The sequence below is a fragment of the Loxodonta africana genome, chromosome 4 (genome assembly GCF_030014295.1).
Source record: "Loxodonta africana isolate mLoxAfr1 chromosome 4, mLoxAfr1.hap2, whole genome shotgun sequence".
NCBI lineage: Eukaryota > Metazoa > Chordata > Mammalia > Proboscidea > Elephantidae > Loxodonta > Loxodonta africana.
Genome location: NC_087345.1, coordinates 80,290,143 through 80,310,599, shown reverse-complemented (window position 1 = coordinate 80,310,599; position 20,457 = coordinate 80,290,143). Strand labels below are relative to the sequence as shown.

General features: G+C 42.6%; 1 protein-coding gene across 3 annotated transcripts in view; it reads right to left on the bottom strand.

Annotated features, from left to right (window-relative positions):
- Positions 1-3,819: 3,819 nt before the first annotated feature.
- Positions 3,820-20,457, bottom strand: part of NEMP1 (nuclear envelope integral membrane protein 1) — a 31,395-nt gene continuing 14,757 nt past the window's right edge. For all 3 annotated transcript variants that reach the window (XM_003405141.4, XM_023557856.2, XM_064284022.1), the window contains exons 2-9: positions 20,320-20,444; positions 18,918-19,137; positions 17,471-17,543; positions 12,914-13,007; positions 12,339-12,453; positions 11,412-11,637; positions 10,464-10,637; positions 3,820-9,775 (exon numbers count right to left, since the gene is read on the bottom strand). In XM_003405141.4, the coding sequence (XP_003405189.1) occupies positions 9,595-9,775; positions 10,464-10,637; positions 11,412-11,637; positions 12,339-12,453; positions 12,914-13,007; positions 17,471-17,543; positions 18,918-19,137; positions 20,320-20,444 (1,208 nt within the window). In that variant the 3' untranslated portion in view covers positions 3,820-9,594. The remainder of the gene's footprint in view (positions 9,776-10,463; positions 10,638-11,411; positions 11,638-12,338; positions 12,454-12,913; positions 13,008-17,470; positions 17,544-18,917; positions 19,138-20,319; positions 20,445-20,457) is intronic.

Below are 20,457 nucleotides of genomic sequence, written 5' to 3'. Positions count from 1 at the left end.
GGTTGCTCCATAAGATTGGAACACCTTAAAAAAGATGAATACCAACAAGGAAGTAGCTGTCAGGATCTCCAATGTGCCACCACATCTATCCCTATTTTTCGATCTCTAGCTTTTACATCCTATAACCTTCTGGCTCAGACTTTGCCCCAGGGACACACCCAACTCCCAGCTTTTTAGTAGCTGGAGGGAATGGGCAAGGGGGAGCAGAATGAAGGAAGTACTGTGGGACTCTGCTCCACTAGGCACATGGCAGATGTTCCCTAAGGAGGAAGCCCAGCCCTCCTGTGTCTGTCCTGTGGGATGGTGTAGGTGGGGTGGTTGGGTGAAGAACAGAATTATTAGTACAATGGTCACTGCCACTCCCACACAGGAATAAAGAGACACATCCTCCTACTCTGCAGGTATCTCTGAACCTGGGAGGGGGAGGAAGCAGGAATGGAAGGTAGGGCCAGAACGGGGCATAGGCTTCCTTTTCCCTTCACTCTGCTTTCTCCGAGTCCCAGGAAGGGAGGGCACTTGTCACTTCCTGTAAGGACACAACTGAGAAAGCCACAATAATACTGGTAATAGCCATCCTAAGTGCAATCATGCAGCACTTACCATGGCCAGGTGCTGTTCTCACCACTTTACACATACTTTCAGATTCATTTTATGCTTACGATACCCCCAAGAGGTAGGTAGTATTATTTTCCACCATTTTCCAGATGAAAAAAAAATTAAGTCTTTTAAGTAACTTGGCAGAGAAGGGTGAGAGCAGAAGGGGGAATGGGAGAAGAGATCTCCTTTGGATTTGGGTTTGAATCTGAGGGGAATGAGAATGTGAGTAGTTGTGGGTAGGGGGGGCGCGTAGAGGAGGCAGATTCCACACAGGATGTGGAAAGAGGAGCAGCGACAGGTCAACGCAAGACTCACCCAGCACTGGAACTATAGTGTAACTTCAGTGTCCCTTGGAGAATGGCGATGAAATTCCAATTTGACAGGAATGGACATAGCAGTCCCAGGCCCCAAGGGTGGAGAGGAGCCTTAGTTAATGGGAGCTGTCCATGGTGTCGCAGAAGCCAGGAAAGAGGCTGACCTCCTCTTGCCAGTGTCCACTCTTCGACCTTTCTTTGTGCTGCCTCCTCCAGCCTGGGATCCCTATGCCAGTTAAGCCAGGAGAGGCCAGAGGCGGCTGCTCAGCACAAAGTCCGAGGCTGTTCCTGCTGAGGGTGCGGCTTACTTAACCCTTTGCTTGCCTGATGCCCCAAAGGGAGAAGCTCAGTGACTTCCGATAGCCCCTCTAGGTAGGAAGGAGCGGCTGGCTGGCTTTAGCTGAGAGGCTCAATTAGAGGATTCTTGCTCCATTGCCCCCAAAATTTGGAAATGAGAGCAGAAAAAGAGTTTATAACCAAGGAACTTTTCCAAAGAGAAGTCAGATGTTGTCAAGAAAGCTAGAGTGTCTTCCTAGCAAAGAAAGAAATGGTCCTTCCCTCAAACCTACCCTTCCTATTTTATTGGGGGTCAGAGAGTGTTAATGAGATTAGTTGGGGAGCTAAGCTGACAAGATCCTCAATTCCTCCCCACTTCCCTTCCCCTGTGACCCAGACCCTATCAAAGAGACCTGGTAATAACACCTTGCTTTTGTAAAGCACGTCAGTTTCATTGAACTTCCACCTGTATTGTCTCACTGAATCCCACCACCCCAAGAGGCAGGAAGTGCAGATACTCCATTGTAAGGGAAAATTAGAGGCAAAGGCCAAGGTTTAGAGAGGTTATATCATGTGTCCCCATGGTTCCACCGCTAGTACATGGCAGAACCAGGGACAGAACACAAGCCTTCTAACCCCAAGCCTGTCGTGGGGTGCAGCCCAAGTTCGGTGTTAGGACAATAAATAAGACCCTGAGATGTCATTCCCTAGTCACTGTCCCAGCTGGAAATATCTGCCTCAGATAGATAAGAAGCTTATAAAATCCTACTAAGGTACCCCCTCTTCCACCCAGGAAAATTCCTAAATAGCAGGCTCCCTCTGCCCACCATCCTCTCTCCCAGGCATGCAAACTAGGTAACTAGCAAAACAGGCACTTAGCTGAAGGTGGAGACTTGCCTCTCCAACTCCCAGTCATGTCTGCTTGGTTCAAGGTTCAAACTCTATAGCTCTCGCAGGAGCACTCTGTATAAGCCTGGCCCATCAACATTTCCATTATCAATCTGTCCTTACATAATTTATTGATCTACTCTATATATGTGAAGAGAGGAAAGGCAAGGAAAAGAGAAAGTGACATAAGAACCGAACCCCATGTACATGTGGAGCAGTATCACAGTGTCAGAGGCAGAAGCGACCAGAGATCCCCTATTTTGTAGAGGAATCAGACCTAAAGTGAGAAAACAATCATGAACCTGACAGAGCTGGGACCAGAACCCGAGTTACCTGTTCCCCAGGCTGTTTACAACTTCAGGTTTATCTGTGTGTCGACCCATTCACCTGCTTACTGAGTGCCTACTACACGCTCGCATGAGGGGTGTGACCCTAAAAATTAGATGGCAACCTCAGGCTTAGAAAACAGTGGTATAAACATCACAATTTGGGTCGCCAACTGCCCTGGCTTGTCTGGGGCTAGGGTGGGTGAAACCAGAAAAAGTCCTAGTAAATTTTCATCACCCTAAGCTTGTTAACAAGGAACAAAATACACATCCAAGTCAGCCAGGACCTCAAGATCTGTCAAAGCGTTCCAGGGATGAGGAGGAAGCGGGGAGGGGGGAGAGTGTGAGACGCTTCCTAGGCAAAACTGGAGCAACTGGAGCTTACTGGTCTTCCTCCTTTGCATCTGACTCCTAAATCCCCTGCCTTTTTCCTCCCATCAAAATCCCTAGCCCATGTAATGGACATGAGAAAACTTCTGAGGGTGATGGAACTATTCTGCCTCATGCTTGTGGTGCTGGTTACACAGCTATACCCATTTGCCAAAACTCAGTAAAACTGTGCACTTAAAACTCATGAGTTTTATTTTAGAAATTCTACTTCAATAAAGCTGACAAAAAAAAAAAATCCTTTAGTATTGATTTCTGACTGTGGTTTGTTATTGGCTGCTGCTGAGCCAGGACCCGACTCATGGCGACCCCACACACAATGGAACAAAACATTACCCAGTCCTGTGCCATCCACATGATCAGTTGCAGATCAGACCACTGTGCGATACGCAGGGTTTTCATTGGCTAATTTTTGGAAGCAGATCACCAGGCCATTATTCCTAGTCCATTTTAATCTGGAAGCTCTGACGAAACCTGTTCAGCATCACAGCAACATGCACTGACAGACTGCCTCCACTAGCCGATGGGTTGGTGGCTGCTCATGAGGTGCACCGGCTAGGAATGGAAGCCAGGTTGGGAGGGCAGTAATCTGATTAAACTAATTCAAACTCATTAACTCTCCCAGGGGTATTCACTTCTTAAAAGATGGTAACACAATAAAAAACACAAGTTTTCAGATATGATGGGGAAGATATCTGGTAGTAAAGGGTCTTCTTAGCTTTCATAAATTATCAACTAATAACAGTTATCTGGCAGTATGTGTCATGGAAACCCTGGTGGCATGGTGGCTAAGAGTTCGGCTGCTAAACGGTTGGCAGTTAGAATCCACCAGGCACTCCTTGGAAACCTCATGGGGCAGTTCTACCCTATTCTATAGGGTAGCTAGGAGTTGGAATCGACTTGATGGCAACTTTTGGTGGGGGGGGGGGGGGAGTTAAAAAAAATTTTTTTTTCTTTGTCATGCACCAAGTTAAGGGCCTTTAAAAAAAAAAAAAAAAAACACAACCCTGCTATTCAAAGTGAGGTCAACAGACCAGCAGATCCAAATCACCTTGGAGCTTACCAAAAATGCCTTGGGCCCCACCCCAGATTTACCAAGTAAGAATCTGCATTTTAGCAAGATCACCAGGTGATCCCTATGCTTGTTTAGAGATTTTTACATGCCTTATCTTTTTAAATTCTCACTAGAACTCTATGAGGTAGCTTTTTTATTCATTCAACCATTAATGATCACCTATGTCTCTCATATACCTAGTGATAGTGATAGCTATAGAAAGGAGAAAAGATGTCATTAGCATACATTAATCTACATAAATTTACATATGGCCTACATTCTGTTTTCTTCCTCTGACATTGGCTCTAAAAAATGGACAATGGATTTCCATGTAGTCTAAGTGAGGAAAACAGGTACATAAATAATGCAAATGCTATCAAGGATTCCCAAAGCAAATACTCAATGTATAAAAGAAAATGGAAGGTGCCAGACTCCTACCGCAGAAGCTAGGCCTAGACATAACTTGACGTTTTTATTGCATGGCCCCTAGTGCTCACTGCAGCCCTGCTTCCTCTTCCACCCTACACAAAGCTCTTGGCAGGCATTCCGCAACTGGCTCCACAGACCTCACCCAGAATTGGTCAAGGCCTATGGAGACACAAAAAAGGTGTTGTTAGTTGATATGGAGTCGATTTTGACTCATGGCGATTCGATGGTGTACAGAGAACAAGGATGACCTTTCAGAAGCAGATCGATAGGCCTGGCTTCTGAGGAGCCTCTGGGTGGGTTGCAACTGCCAACCTTTTGGCTAGTAGTTGAGCGTTTAATCATTTGTGCCACCTGCGGATTCTTTATACCAAAAATAAACAAACTGAAGTACAATCATAGTAGCTCCCTGGAATAAGCTATACTTTGTATGTTTTTCTGAGACAGCGTGGGGGTACAACTGTAACTCGCGGAAGAACACTCCTTAGAGATCTGACATCCTGGGAAATCACCCAGTCCAACGATGGAAGTTGACCAGTACAGACCTGTGATGGTAGAGGGAGTGTTAAGAAAAATGGGTGGCATGTAAACCCTCTTATTAGAAAGATGAAAGTGAGGAGCTATTGCTGATTACCTGAGAACAAGAGATGCAAACAAGAAAAGTACATGGTCATCAAGAGAGACCACTATATGGTCTATAAAATTTTATTAAAATTGGGATTACTTACAAACTATACAATAAAAATGAAAAAATATATAATAAGACATCATCTTTTTTTTTTCTTACAGAAAAGTAGGTGAAAATGAGACCCATGGCAAAGAGCCATCCCTGATAATTTTGTTCCTTTCAAATATTCATGAATACTTATTTTAAATATAAATGACAACGACCAAAATCTTTTTTTTTTTTATTTTAATAACACTAAGGCATTACCATAGGCTAAAACGTACCAAGTAATTCCTTACCTCTGCTATTTCACCATGAATTCCAGACTCACGGAAAACTGAGGCAACTGCAGGCTCTAACAGGTCCAATATTCACATTTTGAGCTTTTTTTTTTTTTTTTTTTTTTTTGAGCTATTAGTTAACATGGCATAAGACTGTTCCTCATGCTGTAGGGAAGTTCAGAGAAGGTGATTTCACCATTTTCAAGTTATCCAGAGTGTGAAGAGGAAGACAAAACACATGGGCAGGGGCTGTGAGAGTCCAAAGCCCCACATTTTGGGAGGCTGTGTAACCATTCCTGTCCCCTGCTAAAGCTGTGTGTTGACACTGGTGTGAGCCTCCGTTGTTTATTCCCAGCAGGCTCTGGCTCCCATCACCTAAGGCACCAAACACCCCTTTGCAAGGTAGTAACCATCTAGAAATCAGTTCAATAGTAACCTGAATCCATAAGCTAAGTTACCAAAGACACCACTGGGTCACCACAATTGCATAGGTTTCCAAAAAATTAGAATCAATTTCTGCTACACTGAAACAGAAGCAAGAGGTTTGGAAGTACATGGCTATTTTACATGTTTATTACTTGGGTTCAGAGCCTATAGAACATGGGCGTACAATAAATCTGTCAGACTCTCCTCTCCTTGGTTCAGATAACATTCTTGGCATTTCAATACAGGCTATTATCTCATATGTCAGACTTAAGTCCAAAGGAATACGAGAAGGACATTTCATTTCCTTTCCTCCTACTTCAACTTTTGCTACTCAGCTCAGAGAAAAGCTATGAGCACATAGCTAGGAACCATTTTTATGCAGGCATCCATCTGAGCCCATCTTTCTTCTGGAACAAGATTAAGGGCAATTGCGTAATCCATTCCCAAGGCTTTTATGGATATCAGAGCCAGGGAGGACTATTTGGCCTATCTGGGTCCTCGCATTCATCAAACGTCTATCATATATGCCAATTGGGGACTGGGGTAAGGGGAACACAATCAATGAAGAGAGGGCTGGGTCCTAGAATGGGATATATTAGCACAAAACAGAACATTGGGACGAAGGAGCTATCATCAGCAAATCCCCTTCTTAACAGACATAAAGATCATGAATTTGGGAGAAGAAATAAAATTGTGGTGGGATGCAACAGCTGACACGAATTTATTAGAATATATCAAAGTTGACAAATTTTCTTTGTTTTTGATCATTGTGTTCCTTTGGTCTCATGAAAGCAATCTGAGTAGGAAACTGAAGGGGAAATGTTTTAGGCCATTTGCCTCTTCTATTCCCATTAGTGGGAGTCACGCTCTATACAACTTGGTCAGACCATTACAGGGGATAGATTTCCAATGCTGATGAGACCCTGAGCCCTAGGGCCAATTACAGCTTGATATTTGCTGAGCAAGACGCTGACACGGCAGCCGACGTGGCTCCAACAGCCAGCTCACCCCAGAGTTATCCCTTCAATCCTTCTTGATGAAATTGGTCTGGGAGGGGACGAGACTATGCTGAAATTGTAAGAGCTATAACTGCCAGAGAAAATTAAATGGGGTCTTCAAGTAGTGACTGAGCCAGCAGACTAAGTGGCCAAGAGGGAGACAAGAGCAGCTCCTAAAGAGGGTTGATGGACTCAGGCAATCTCCGGGCACACAGAGCTCTGAAGCACCTGGGGCAGAGCCACATGGGCAGGCAAGGCAAGGACACGCAGCACACCAAAGTGACACTGTCCTTCACTTTCTGAGAGCGGCCCTCATGCTGCGGGACCAATTGTCATCTCTACTGCCCACAGCTCAGGTCTCCAACCACCAGACAGGGAGTAATAAACTGAGTTTGCTTTGACTCACCCAAAATTCAAATACAGTGAAAAATTTGGTCTTGAGACGGAAACTGTGTTTCACAAGTTTAGTGAACAGAAAAAGAGGAGAATCTTCCCTATTCCACAATCTTTTATCACTAAAATAAAGATATAAGGCAGGAAAAGTCACCCTGGAAGCAAGCTACCACCCTAAGTGGCTATTTTGGGAAGGCACCAAAGTCACCAGGGAGTCCTGAGACCACTTGTATAGCTGAATTATTTTTTCAAAACAACTTTTGCTCAAACATGCTAGGTCTAAATTTCTATAAATAAGGCAAAAATACTATATCTCAGAGATCTAAGAGTACTTCATAGAGGGATAAATTTTACAATGTACACAATTTATAAAGGCACCAAGGTTTCCCAATATAAAGCTCCTTTTACCCTATAACTTTACCCCATAGCATCTGCCCAAATACTGCTTATTTTTCACTTTCTACTGTGTGTCTATCTGCTGCCAACTGAGGTAGTTGTCACTTCAGGATAGTTTAAAGCTGTGGGAAACACTGGTGGAAATCGTCAACTGGCTGCCTGGAGAGGAGTCTCAGAGTTGACATTTTGGAAATCAGCAATGGAACCCAGGACCTTTCAAAATAATCTGCAAAACGGCTGGTCTAAAGGAGTCATTACAGCTTTTTTTTTAAAAAAAAACTGCCTTCCCCATGATCATGGTAAACCAGTAAGTCTGATGATGTGCTCTTTTCTTGAGTGTCTATCTTATTGCCTAAAGTAATTACAGCTTTTCCCAAGGTACAAGGATGAAGACCACAGAGACAACAAAGCAAATAACCGATACTTGGGAATTTGCCCCCTCATAAAAGACACTGCTGGTTTATAAGGGTACTACTCTCCAATGGCAAAGGAACCTGAAATTAATGTTACTGTAATGAAAGGTAGCATGAATCACTGGGTAGAAATAAAACTGCAAATAAGGATAATAAGATCATGGAAAATGTGTCCAATCCTGGGTCCTGATGACTGAATGAGCATCCAGAGGCATGAAGACTACCTGAAGGTCTTTTTCCTTCCTGGCAATGCAAACTGTGGCAGCCACAAAGCTACAGCTTGTGTATCAAGAAACTTTCCAGATAGTTGCAGGACTTACAAATTAGCCAGATTTTTTTGGGGCGGGGGGGGTGGGTTGGGGAGGGAGTACGAGTGTTGGGGAAAGGCTGAAAGGAATGGGTAGAATGAGTAGACAAAGGAAGGGAAAGGAAAAGGAGATTGTTTCTTGATTCCATACTAACCAAAAGATAAACAACCCACTGACAGGAAAAGTGAAGAACCTGTAAAAAGTATTTAAATCCCCAAAATAAGATCACGTCTCCCAGCTGGCATGCATAATGCCATAAACCAAGAGAGAATGGGCATAAGAAATGAAACAAACACTTAACTGTACACACTTCACAGGTCCTCACCTGACAGACACTTCACAAAGGGAAGCAGGAAGCAAGGCAGCTGAAGAGGCAGGGTAAGGGAGCAGTGCAAATGCATTTTTAAGATGGAATTAAAAGTTGGATATAATAAAAAGCCCAACAGACCCTACCTTGCATAGGGAAGAACCTATAGACACAATCCCCCCTAAAGGCAAGCAGAAAGCCAGAATAGTGTATGTTTGAGAACTAATTCAAAGCTCAACCAACCACAACAGCTCCTGGGGCTTTAATGGAAAATCCATTGTTAATAAATATGTAGGGGCCTGTGGGTTTTATTGGAGTCCTGGTGGCACAGTGGTTAAGAGCTCAGCTGCTAACCAAAAGGTCAGCAGTCGAAACCACCAGCCACTCCTTGGAAACCCTATGGGCAGTTCCATGTCCTATAGTATACGGTCGCTGTGAGTCGGAATTGACTAAATGGCAATAGGTTTTACGGGTTGGTGGGCTTTGTTACTGTAGAGTGCTAGCTAGTTCTGGAACACGAGCTTGCGATATTTTTAAAAATACACTTGCTTAAAAAACAAGACAGAAAAAAATTAATCTTCCTCTAAAAAGTGTTAAATCAAGGATTATCCTAAAGTCACCGAAATAAAAGAAGTGAAAAAGGCTCAGATTTGTGGATTTCTCTACGGAAGACGCAGCCTATGGTCTGAAAGCATTACCGCACTTGTAACTACTCTTACTCCTGAGGGCCAGCCACAGTCAAAGATGCCACAAATGTTTAAATTACCCTATTGGGAAAATACAGGCAGAAATGCCAAAACTGAATCAACTTTCAAAGAGGCACCAGAATGCCATGCTAGCTAGGCATGGCATTCTAGGCATCAGTTTCTTTGAGAACATAATGGTGAACTGATAGCTCAACCAAAGGGAAACAAATTGTTGGCAGCATTCATTCCTCTACCCATCCTCCTTCCCCAGGGATCCCACAGACACCACCTAGACCAGTCCCAGAGGGAGACCTATGCAAGCCTCTAATTTCAGTGGGAGAATTTCTGCACTCTCGCCCTATGTTAAAGAGCTAAAAAGCAATTGCACAACACACGCAACATGGACCACTCAGATACCAAGTCAGTCCATGTAAAAATAACTGAGCACCACCTAAGACAGGAAGCTGTTCTGTGTGATAGAGGGGTGGCAAGGATCTGAGTTCTCCTCCTCAGAGGATGTGTCCTCATAGAGTTCATTCTGGGTAAGGATGCTCCCTAATCCATACTCCTGCTCATGGACAGAAACTTCATTTGGTGTAAGGTGGTAGGAGCCTTCCACAAAGTCAGCAAATCTGGAAAAAAGAGAAAAATAACACTCATTAGGAACCTGCCCTCTATTCTCTCTTTCAAAATAAGAACAAATTGATGCCCTTGATATGCTCACAGCTCAAATTATATCTAGCCAACATTACTGTCCTTGCTCAAGGACTAAAGTAAGAAAAATGGAGAAAAGTAAAGCTGGGATCATAGGCCACTATCCCTTACAACTCCATCCTGTTTAATAGGCACTAGATTAACCTTTTTAGTCATGGAAGTGCTAAGGTACTATTGGTCATCTGTAATACTGATAAGAGAAAATTAAAGGATATTATACATTTATAGCCCTATAAAGTTTATGCTATCAGGATTCAAAACCGCACCTTCACACACTCACTGTACAGCTGCTCCCAAATAAAAAGGCAAAAAACAAACAAAAACACTCAGGGTAATGAAAACTATCAGAAGAGAAACTTAACATGGTATGGGAATCTTCCCATCTCAACATTATAATCAAAGCTGGAGTCAACGGTTCCTTAAGACTTGAGGAAACTGGCTATAGCTAAACATATAACGATACACTTACCTTTCTCTTGGCTATTACCAGGTTAACAGGAAAACAAAAGCCACAAATACAAAGTGATTATCTAGAAGTATGATCTCTGTTAGATCTTTAAGTCATTTACAGAGATAAATGCTTGGCGTATTTGGCCAAGAGTTTACCTTTTTGGAGATTGGATTCGAGAAACAGTCTTCCAAGCAGAGCAGTCTGGGCTCCTACAATAGCTTCGTAGTTCCTGTAAAGCCTTTTGGGTCTCCACCTCTCCTTGTATCCGATACTCTTCTTCTGTCAGAAGGCGAGGGGGGACAGGCTTTTCTGTTGCCTTACACATCTTTCTGTGCTCATCAAAATAACATCATGAATCATTAATCAGTAATCTATACTCATCCTTACCTCTAGCTCCCTTCAGTGAGCAACAATACAGCAGACAGCTGAACATTAAGAGTCATTACACCCTGACCTTTCTTCCAAAGACATCTTTAGTTATAATGGACTCTTGATAAGTTAGGCTATGAGTGACATGTCATGACAATCAATATTATTCATTAATGTGAATAAATTATTTTCCAAAAAATGATAAAATATTTATTTATTTTCCAATAAATGGAAAAACAACAAGAAAATGATGGTGTAAGACTGTGGTCCTTTAACTTGGTTCCCCAAACAGAAGGGATCACCTTGACTGTCTCCCGTAGAAGAACCATCAACAGCCTCATAATGTATGACCATTACATTTTCACTATGCAAGATGGTAATATGCTATGAGTGACATCTTAAAATAAGACTCGGACTCCCAGACAACCTGAACATCAACGTGGAACAATCTGAAACCAGGTGACCTATGGTATGTGGTATAGTGTTATAATTTGCACCACCTAGTGGTAACAGGAACACATAACATTTTACTGGATGATTTTATTTCATGTAAAATGACTAGAAAATGTCTAGAGAGAGCGCTAAAACATTAGACTCAAAAACAAAAACAGAAGAACAATACAATAACTTTGCATGAACAAAGAGGCTGCCAGGTTTACACCTTGGTATCCTTTTGCTGCAACTGCATCCCATATTGCACATGTCAGTACAAAGTTACACCGCCTTTCAGTCACCTGTAGGTGATGTACAGCCACTGAATAGGATACTCCAGGTTCTTGGTGCACAGTGCAGCGATGATAATGGCAAAGGCAATGTGCGGTATCTGGATGCCAGAATACATGAGACATAGGCCCATCAGCTGCAAGGCCCAGGTCAGCAGGTTGATACTTCGTTCGTTTTCCAAGGGCCCATACTTGTAACACACTGCAAAACTCATGAATCCAACTGTGAAGGTGTAGCCTATGAAAAGAGGCATCAAAAGACATTCCTTTTCCTCTATACCTGGTAAAAGTAATTGTATGTCAGGGGCGGGGGGTAGCAGTAAATTAACTGTAGAGCATCTATTGAATCAGGAAATAAAGCAAGATCTTTAGTCAAACTACTGCCGTTGAAACCACTGTCATTACTAGGATATATTTATATCTGTAAATTTCTATCCTTTCTGCCGTTCCAAATTTATTTGGTTCAGATGGAACATAAGGACACATCTGAACAACTCTGGAACAGTCTATTTAAAACACCAATATATGAAAATCCAGATTAACCACCTCTCAAAGGATATTATCAAGGGTTACTATCTATATGACCAAACGATTCTCATTCTGTAGATACACTGAGTCCTTTACTTCTTAAGATTCCCAAGTGTATTTAAAATACGACTACATTAATAAAATCAATTTATAGCTTTCCAGAAAGAAATCTATTATGTAAAGAGAGGTGCACTTATAAATACCGACAAATTAAAGTCTTCTCCCTAGCAGCATCATTTTAAGAAGTGAAAATTAAACAGGTTAGAAACACATGAAAACTTTCGTTTTTAGAAGTCAATAAAATAACATGATTATTAACTCGCAGAAGCAGACAACAGTCTTATCATGACCAAATTAACTAAAACAGCCTGTAAACACACGAAAAGTAACAGCAAGACTGACGACACTTACTTAAAAGATACTGCCAGTAACACCTCCAGATCTCTTGTAAATTTCTAAACACTAGTTGAATGAGGTACAGAGAAAAGGACCAGCCTCCCACCAGGATGACGTAAATGGGACTTTTCTAGGACAGAGGGTAGAAGTGAAAGCAAAAAGTTACAACAGGCTTTCCACACATTAGAGAAGCAAAATGGAACAATCACTTAAAAAAAATTTCAGCCCACTCAAAGTGCACAAAAAACACACCTCTTAAAAAAGGTGGCCTTTATATTTAAAATGATACTGTCTGCAAGGAACACTGGGAAGATAGATGCTAAAAAACTTAAAAGCCTGGCTATGTACTTAACAAACAGGAAGGAGACTTGAATCCCCACTGAGCACAGGACTTCATACAAAAAAGGAGAGTTTATATGTAATCAGGCTCCAAGTTACATGGTAGAAAGTACCCTTCTGAATCAAGGAAAGAGTAGGACATTGACTTGACAGTCATTATGCAAATTTTCAGTGTTCTAACAACATCCAGACAAATAGTCCTTCAGCTATCCAAGCTCACCATAACTGCATATAAGGATTCTGCTACTTACCTTGGGCATAAACTTGAACAGTATAAAAATGATGATTAGTAGAGAGGCCATAATTCCCACACTCATGCCAGTAGAATAGTAGAAAATCTGACTTCTGCAAAGAAAATTTACTTCATGACTATACGTGTATACATCACATATGCCATTGTTCAAACTAGGTTAACTACTCCAGTCAAAGAGTAGAAAAAGGTACAAAATTAGAGCAGATATTTGCCAAAATCTTGAGGATAGAGAAGTGTAGATATTGGTACAATGTAGCTGCTACCAGATTAATATCAACAAGAACACTCAAATAAATATATCCCAATAATAAACCAATAACAATAAACCTCGGCTTAGCCTCCCAACCCCCTCACCCAGCATGCCTCCAACCCAATTTTTCGTAAGAATCTTCTTCTGAGGAGCTGCACAACTTCTCTGGGGAAAAAGAAGGGGCAAGAACATTGCCCAGGCGGAGAGTGGAAAGTGGAACTGAGCTGCTTAGTCAGAAGGGTTAACCAAACACACAGCCTAAAACAGATAGCGCCTACAACCATTCCAGGCTTTCTACTAGATATGCCTCCTTCACTATGAGTTTCTCTCAGGATCCCCAAAATAAGGAACAACTTCCACCAATCCACTAGAGCCCAACTTCAAACTTCGATTGTTAATCTCTCATTTACTACTTCACAAATACAAAGAACAAGGGGATACCATGTGGTCTAAAGTCAGGAAAGGTGTATATCATGGTTGTATCCTTTCACCATACCCATTCAATTTGTATGCTGAGCAAATAATCAGAGAAGCTGGACTATATGAAGAAGAACAGGGCATCAGGATGGAAGGAAGACTCACTAACAACCTGCATTATGCAGGTGACACAACCTTGCCTTCAGAAAGCGAAGAGGACTTGAAGCACTCACTGATGAAGATCAAAGACCTTAGCCTTTAGTATGGATTACATCTCAACATAAAGAAAACAAAAATCCTCACAAATGGACCAATGAGCAACATCATGATAAATGGAGAAAAGATCGAATTTGTCAAGGGTTTCATTTTACGTGAATCCACCATCAACACCCATGGAAGCAGCAGTCAAAAAATCAAAAGATGCATTGCACTGGGCAAATCTGCTGCAAAAGACCTCTTTAAAGTGTTGAAAACCAAAGTCGTCACCTTGAGCACTAAGGTGCGCCTGACCCAAGCCAAGGTGTTTTCAATCACCTCAGATACGTGTGAAAGCGGACGATGAATAAGGAAGACTGAAGAAGAACTGACACCTTTGAATTGTGGTGCTGGTGAAGAATACTGAATATACATGGACTGCTAAAAGAACAAACAAATCTGTCTTGGAAGAAGTACAAACAGAATGCTCCTTAGAAGCAAGGGTGGCGAGACTATGTCTCACATACTTTGGACACGTTATCAGGAGGGATCAGGCCCTGGAGAAGGACATCAAGCTTGGTAAAGTAGACGTTCAGAGAAAAAGAGGAAGACCCTCAACAAGACAGACTGACACAGTTGCTGCAACAGTAGGCTCAAGCATAAAAACAATTTTGAGAATTGCACAGGATTGGGCAGTGTTTCATTCTGTTGTACATAGGTCTGCTAAGGGTCAGAACCGACTAGGGGGCATCTAACAACAATAACAACAGCAAATACTCTTTTTATTTGTGTACACAGTTAATGTTAGTTCTATCTTTGTTTAATGTTTGTTTAGTTATCTATATGTTTTCTTTATATTTTGCACGTTAGTTTCATCTATTTTTACCTAGTAGGTTCCTAAAAGCAGGAAATGAGTAAGTGGAAGATATGAAAAATAACAGCAAAACTCACAACACTTACTTAAAAGTGTCTCTTCACCTCTGAACGGCATGAAACTCATCGACACCTGGACTTACGTAAATTAGGGCTTACCACTATTTCCAGTGGTGGAAAGGGTAGTTAGTGGCTTAGTTATCTAGTGCTGCTATAACAGAAATACTACAAGTGGATGGCTTCAACAGACAGAAATTTACTCTCTCTGTATAGGAGGCTAGATGTTCAAATTCAGGGTGCCAGCTCTTTCTGTTGGTTCTGGGGGAAGGTCTTCATCATCAATCTCCTGGGTCTAAGAGTTTCTCAGTGCAGGGATCCCAGGTCTACAGCATGTGTTCCACTCCCAGAGCTCTTCATTCTTGGCAGTAGGAGGTCTCCATCTCTCTGCTTCCTTCTCTCTCCTTTTATCTCTTTTAAGATAAATGGTGATGCAGGCCACATCCTAAGGAAACTCCCCTTATGTTGGATCAGGGCCGTGACCTGAGTAAGAGTGCAGCATCCTACTCTAATCTTCTTTAACATAACCTAATCTTGCCTCATTAACCGCAGGCAGAGATTAAGATTTACAACACATAGGAAAATTAGATCACAAAATGGAGGACAACTACATAATACTGGGAATCATGGCCTAGCCAAGCTGACACACATTTTGGGGGACACAATTCAATCCATAACATTCCACCCTTTGGTCCCCCAAAATTCATATCCGTGCCACATGTAAAACATTTTCGCCCCATCATATCATCCCATAAGTCTTAAATCAACTCCAAATTTCAAAAATCCTCTTCATTTACGAAATCTAGAATACAAATTATCTGCTTCCAAAGTACAATGGTGGAACCGACACAAGGTAGACATGGAGAAACTGGAGGGAAAGAACAGATAACAGACACCAAGCAAGTCAGCAGAACACATTACATTTGCTCCCAAGCCTTGAAAATAATCCTCTGTGTTGGCCACTCTCTCCGGATTCTGGGTGGAGGCCCCTCGGCCCTGGGCTTTAGCTCCGCCTTCCAGGCCCACTGGAACAGCAACTCTGTTTCCTCCCATTTGGGTGGCCCCATTCTCCTAGTCTGCCTGAGTGGCAGCATCACCCATTCAGCCCAGCAGGCCCTGTTCTTCTGCCCCTTAAGCATGGCAGCCCCACCCCCTCAGCTTTGGACAGATCTGGCCCCATCACACTGGCACTCATGAAAGGCAGCCCCACACTCTGGAACCGAGTAGGTGAGGATCAGACTCTTTGAAACCTAGGAGGCTGTGGCCCTACCCTTTGAAGCCCCGTAAGCCATGACCACATCCTTTGAGACCCTGGAGGTCATGGACCTACCCTTTGAGGCTGAGGCAGCTGTGCTTCTTGTGTTGTCTCTTCAGCTTCTGCTTCCTAGTTCCTTGGCCTCTCGGCCCCTTGGGCCCTTAGGCCAGCCCAGTGTCTGCTCGAGAAAGCATTCCAAAGCTCTGTAGCTCCACTGGTAAGTGCCTGGAGGCACCCCACTCAGCCAGTAAACCTCCACAGGAAGGAATTCAGCTCTCTTGCTCCATAGGTCAGCAAGCCTAGCTCCACGGGTAAGTGTCCAGAGGCACTCCACTCTGCCAGAAAGCCTCCTGTGCGAAGGCATTTAGCTCTCTCGTTTCGTGGGTTGGCTCCCATGCTGTCTTATACTGGTCTCCTGGTTCTGCTGCTGCTTCTTACCATCTGCACCATCTCTGGTGTTAAAGCTCTCCTCACTTCCTTCTGAGTCCTCACCAGAATTGTCTTTGATGTCCATAATTCCACCAAGAGTTTCTTCAAGGCAATCTAGGCTTTTACTATTAGGCGCCTTAAAACTCTTCCAGCCTCTACCCATTAGTCAATTCAAATCCACTTCTACGTTTTAGGTTATCTGTTGAAGTAGCACCCCACTTTCAGTGCTAACTCCCCTCTTAGTTATCTAGCGCTGCTGTAACAGAAATACCACAAGTGGATGGCTTCAACAAACAGAATTTATTCTCTCACAGTCTAGGAGGCTAGAAGTCCAAATGCAAGGTGCCAGCTCCAGAGGAAGGCTTTCTCTCTCTGCCAGTTCCGTGGGAAGGTCTTTGTCATCAATCTTCCCCTGGGTCTAGGAGTTTCTAAGTGATGAGACTTCAGGTCCAAAGTATGTGCTCTGCTCCCAGCTCTTCACTCTTGGTGGTAGGAGATCCCCCTCTCTCTGCTTGCTTTTCTCTCCTTTTATCTCTTTTAAGACAAAAGGTGGTGCAGGCCATATCCTAGGGAAACTCCTCTTATATCGGATCAAGGCCGTGGCCTGCGTAAGTGTGTTGAGTCCCACTCTAATCCTCTTTAACATAACTTCATCTTGTCTCATTAACCACAGGCAGAGATCAAGATTTACAACACACAAGAAAATTGTATCAGGTCACAAAATGGAGGACAACCACATTAATGCTGGGAATCATGGCTAGCCAAGTTGACACATATTTCTGGGGGACACAAGTCAATCCGAAACAGGTGGTAATCTTCAACTTCATAATATTGGCTAAATCCCATCACATGATGGGTTCCTCTAACAAGGAAATTTCATTATTGCCAATCTTATTAATAACAAGAAAAACAAAAATCATAGCACATACTAAAGTGGTAAAAAAAAAAATCTCCAAGCAGATAATGGCCTAGCCATAAAGATCCTGGACTTGGAAATGCCAGCACTTAGCATTTTTATGACCAATGTCAAGAGGGTGGGCCTGAGCCTCATCATACCGTACACTAGCCTAGGAACCTACCTGCTCAGCAAGTCTCCACAAAAAAATAGCATAAGTCCCAGGAGGAAAACAAGGAAGAGTTTGGGGTCAAATCCTGAAATAAATAAAGACTTCTGTTTAATACAAGAACCAAACAGTTTAAGGCACTAAAGAATAAAAGGCAATGTTGGTGTTATTGGTCAGCTACAATTAGATAAATGCAAAAAGCACACCTAAACACCAATGTAAATGCCACACAAAGCCTGGGCACCCCTCCAAAGAGAAAGTGTAATTAGGTCTCTGTCTAAACTGTACTTTCCTGAAGATCTTATTTTAGTTTTGGCTACCTATGCTAAGGCTAAAAGAAACTAAGCCTCACTGGATGAAGTGAGGCATGGTGCCATCAGCACTTCATGCAATCATCCACAAGGGGTCTCCACCACTCAGGCTTTCAAGCCTTTAGTCACTCAGAGGCACAGAATTCAGCCGCTTTGGCTAGAACTTTGGGTCAGGGCCCTCTGTTGTTCACTAACTGGCTGCCTTCCTTGTCCAACACCTCCTACTTCCCTTTGCTATTACAAGCCCTGTGCTGGAAAGGCCTGCACTCATACACATCTCAGTACCAGGGGGCCCAAGTAGAGGCCCCTCAGGGGCATACCAGACACTCCCACAGTTTTCACTTTCAAGAGCTCTGGAGTCCAGGGGAGGCCCACAAACAGAACAGGAGCAAGAGAGATCAGTAAATGTAGAAAGAACACCAAAAAATACGCCATTTCTTTACAACCAAAGAACTTTGGAATCCTAGGACAATTGGAAGGGCACAAACCTATTTCATAGCAAAACCTAGAATCGTTCCCACTACTCACAACATCCCAGGACCCTGGGTAGTAATCCGGGAGAAGCCAAAAGTTAGAATTCAACACGACAATAAGCCGGCTCCTCTGTGAAAGTTTCTCAGACACGTTCAGAGAAGGGAAAACTTCTCCCAGTCCCACTGAATAAACCTAAGCTGCAGTGGTCTTCCTCTTTATTTACAGGTCCAAAAGTATCCTTTTTATTTGTGAAGTATTAATATTCAATCTTACCTTTCTTCAGTTTTTATTGTTTAACCATTCATGTCTTCAAATATATAGGCCTGTACATTTTGTGACATCTACCTTTGTCTGGAAATGCCCAGAAGGCAGGAACACATTTGTCTGATTTACTCTCAAAACCATGAGGCACACTGGCAGTACTAGGAATGTAAGTCTGCGCAATTCTAGGTAAGGAAGTACTTGGAATGACCTGAGGGGGAAGTCTCAATTCAAGACCCAGAGTCTTACATGGGATGAAGTCTCCCTGAACTGTCTGGAGTAGCGGTATACTCAGGGTTATAATCAGAACCAAAATGGAGCTGTCTTGGCCTGACTTCTCTCTCACTAATTATACCCTCCAAAGCTCAGTCCCTTCTCACTACAGGATCCATCAGCAAAATAGAGGTGAAACTTACTCCGAGTCACAACAACACTGTAGTTGGTATCGTTCTCCATAATCTCAACTTTGAGGCAGGTTTTTGTGCTGTATAGACCCACATTAACATAGGTGTCATTCAGTTTCTCTTTCAAAAAGGAGGAAAAAAAGTTCCAGATGCTAAACTGCTCCAGCTCCTTCAGCTTCTCCTCATTCTCCACCTGGGTGACTCGTATCAATTTGGAACTATTTATCCAGATCTGTAAGACAAGTAACATTGGGATGAGAACAAAGGAAGCAGGAATTTTAAATTTCCACAAAATACAATCTTAAAAAAACCCTTAAATAGCTAAATCAGTGTTAGTGCCAGTCTTCCACAAGGCTGAAAAGAAATACAGAGATGCAGCAGCTAAAACATAATTAGGCAAATAACACTGCACGTGGCACAGAGAGGCGGGTGTTAGAATGTCTTGTTAACATGAGCTGAATCTACTATTTGGCCAGAGCATGGGGGGGGGCGGGGAGGGAGTCTTCCCAGATGAAAGAATTATCAATTCATTTTCTATGAGAAGTCATACAAAGTCAGGGTCTAGAATATTAAGAAAATTGCCAGGCATAAACAGTCCCAGAAAACTGAAAATGTTTCCTTAATGACAGGCTGAGAAGTTCAACCCATTGTCACAAATTACTGATTATGGTTATAATGTACCCCAGAGGGAGTATCATTTTTGTATCAGACAATTAAAAAAAAAAAAAAAACCTACAAACCCACCCATCTGTTCTTGACATGAACAATAAATGCCCTTATCAGCAGCTGTGCTTATAGCACAGCAACAGTTCCAAACTGACTCATTTTGTTCAATCACTATCAGAGCCAGACATATGCTGTTCAGGTGACTTAATAGTGCTATAAAATACATGAGACCAAAATCATTCTATCAAGGGTTAGCTTCAGCTCAGGTGGTTTATGAAACATCTTGTGTAGGATCAAAATAGAATAGGAACAGCAAGTTGGAGCAGTTTACATCCTGATAGGCACGCAACAGTTTCCAGCCCAAAGAAGGTATAAGGCCTTGAAAGAGAAGAGAGAGGGTGTGTTGTGCTGGAAAAAGTCAACGGGGGTGGGAGGGAAGAGAGACATTTCCTAGGGAAAAGGTGGAAAGAAGTTTACCACAGGGTCTGCTTAGGAATTCAGAGTATTTTAAGTAGCTCAGGTAGCAGAGAGAGCAACACTAAGTAGGAATAAAGCGCTTACTGATAAAAATACAAAAAAAAAAAAAACCATTGCTGTCAAGTCAACCCAGGATAATCTCAACTGTAACAAGGTTGTTAGTGATACATTTTTTATTGTGTGTGAGAGAAAAAAATGTGTCCACATATTCAGTAATCACAGACAGTCACATTTACAGAAGCTGCTCCTGACAAGCCTTCCAGGTTCTTACCTGTATCCGTGTCCATATATCATACCACTGTGGGACAAGCACATTTTTGTAACAGAACTGTTGGCTGATATTGTTATAATAAACTTTGGATTCCTGAAGCATGACGACATGTACACCAGTTTCAGCTTTATGCAAAGA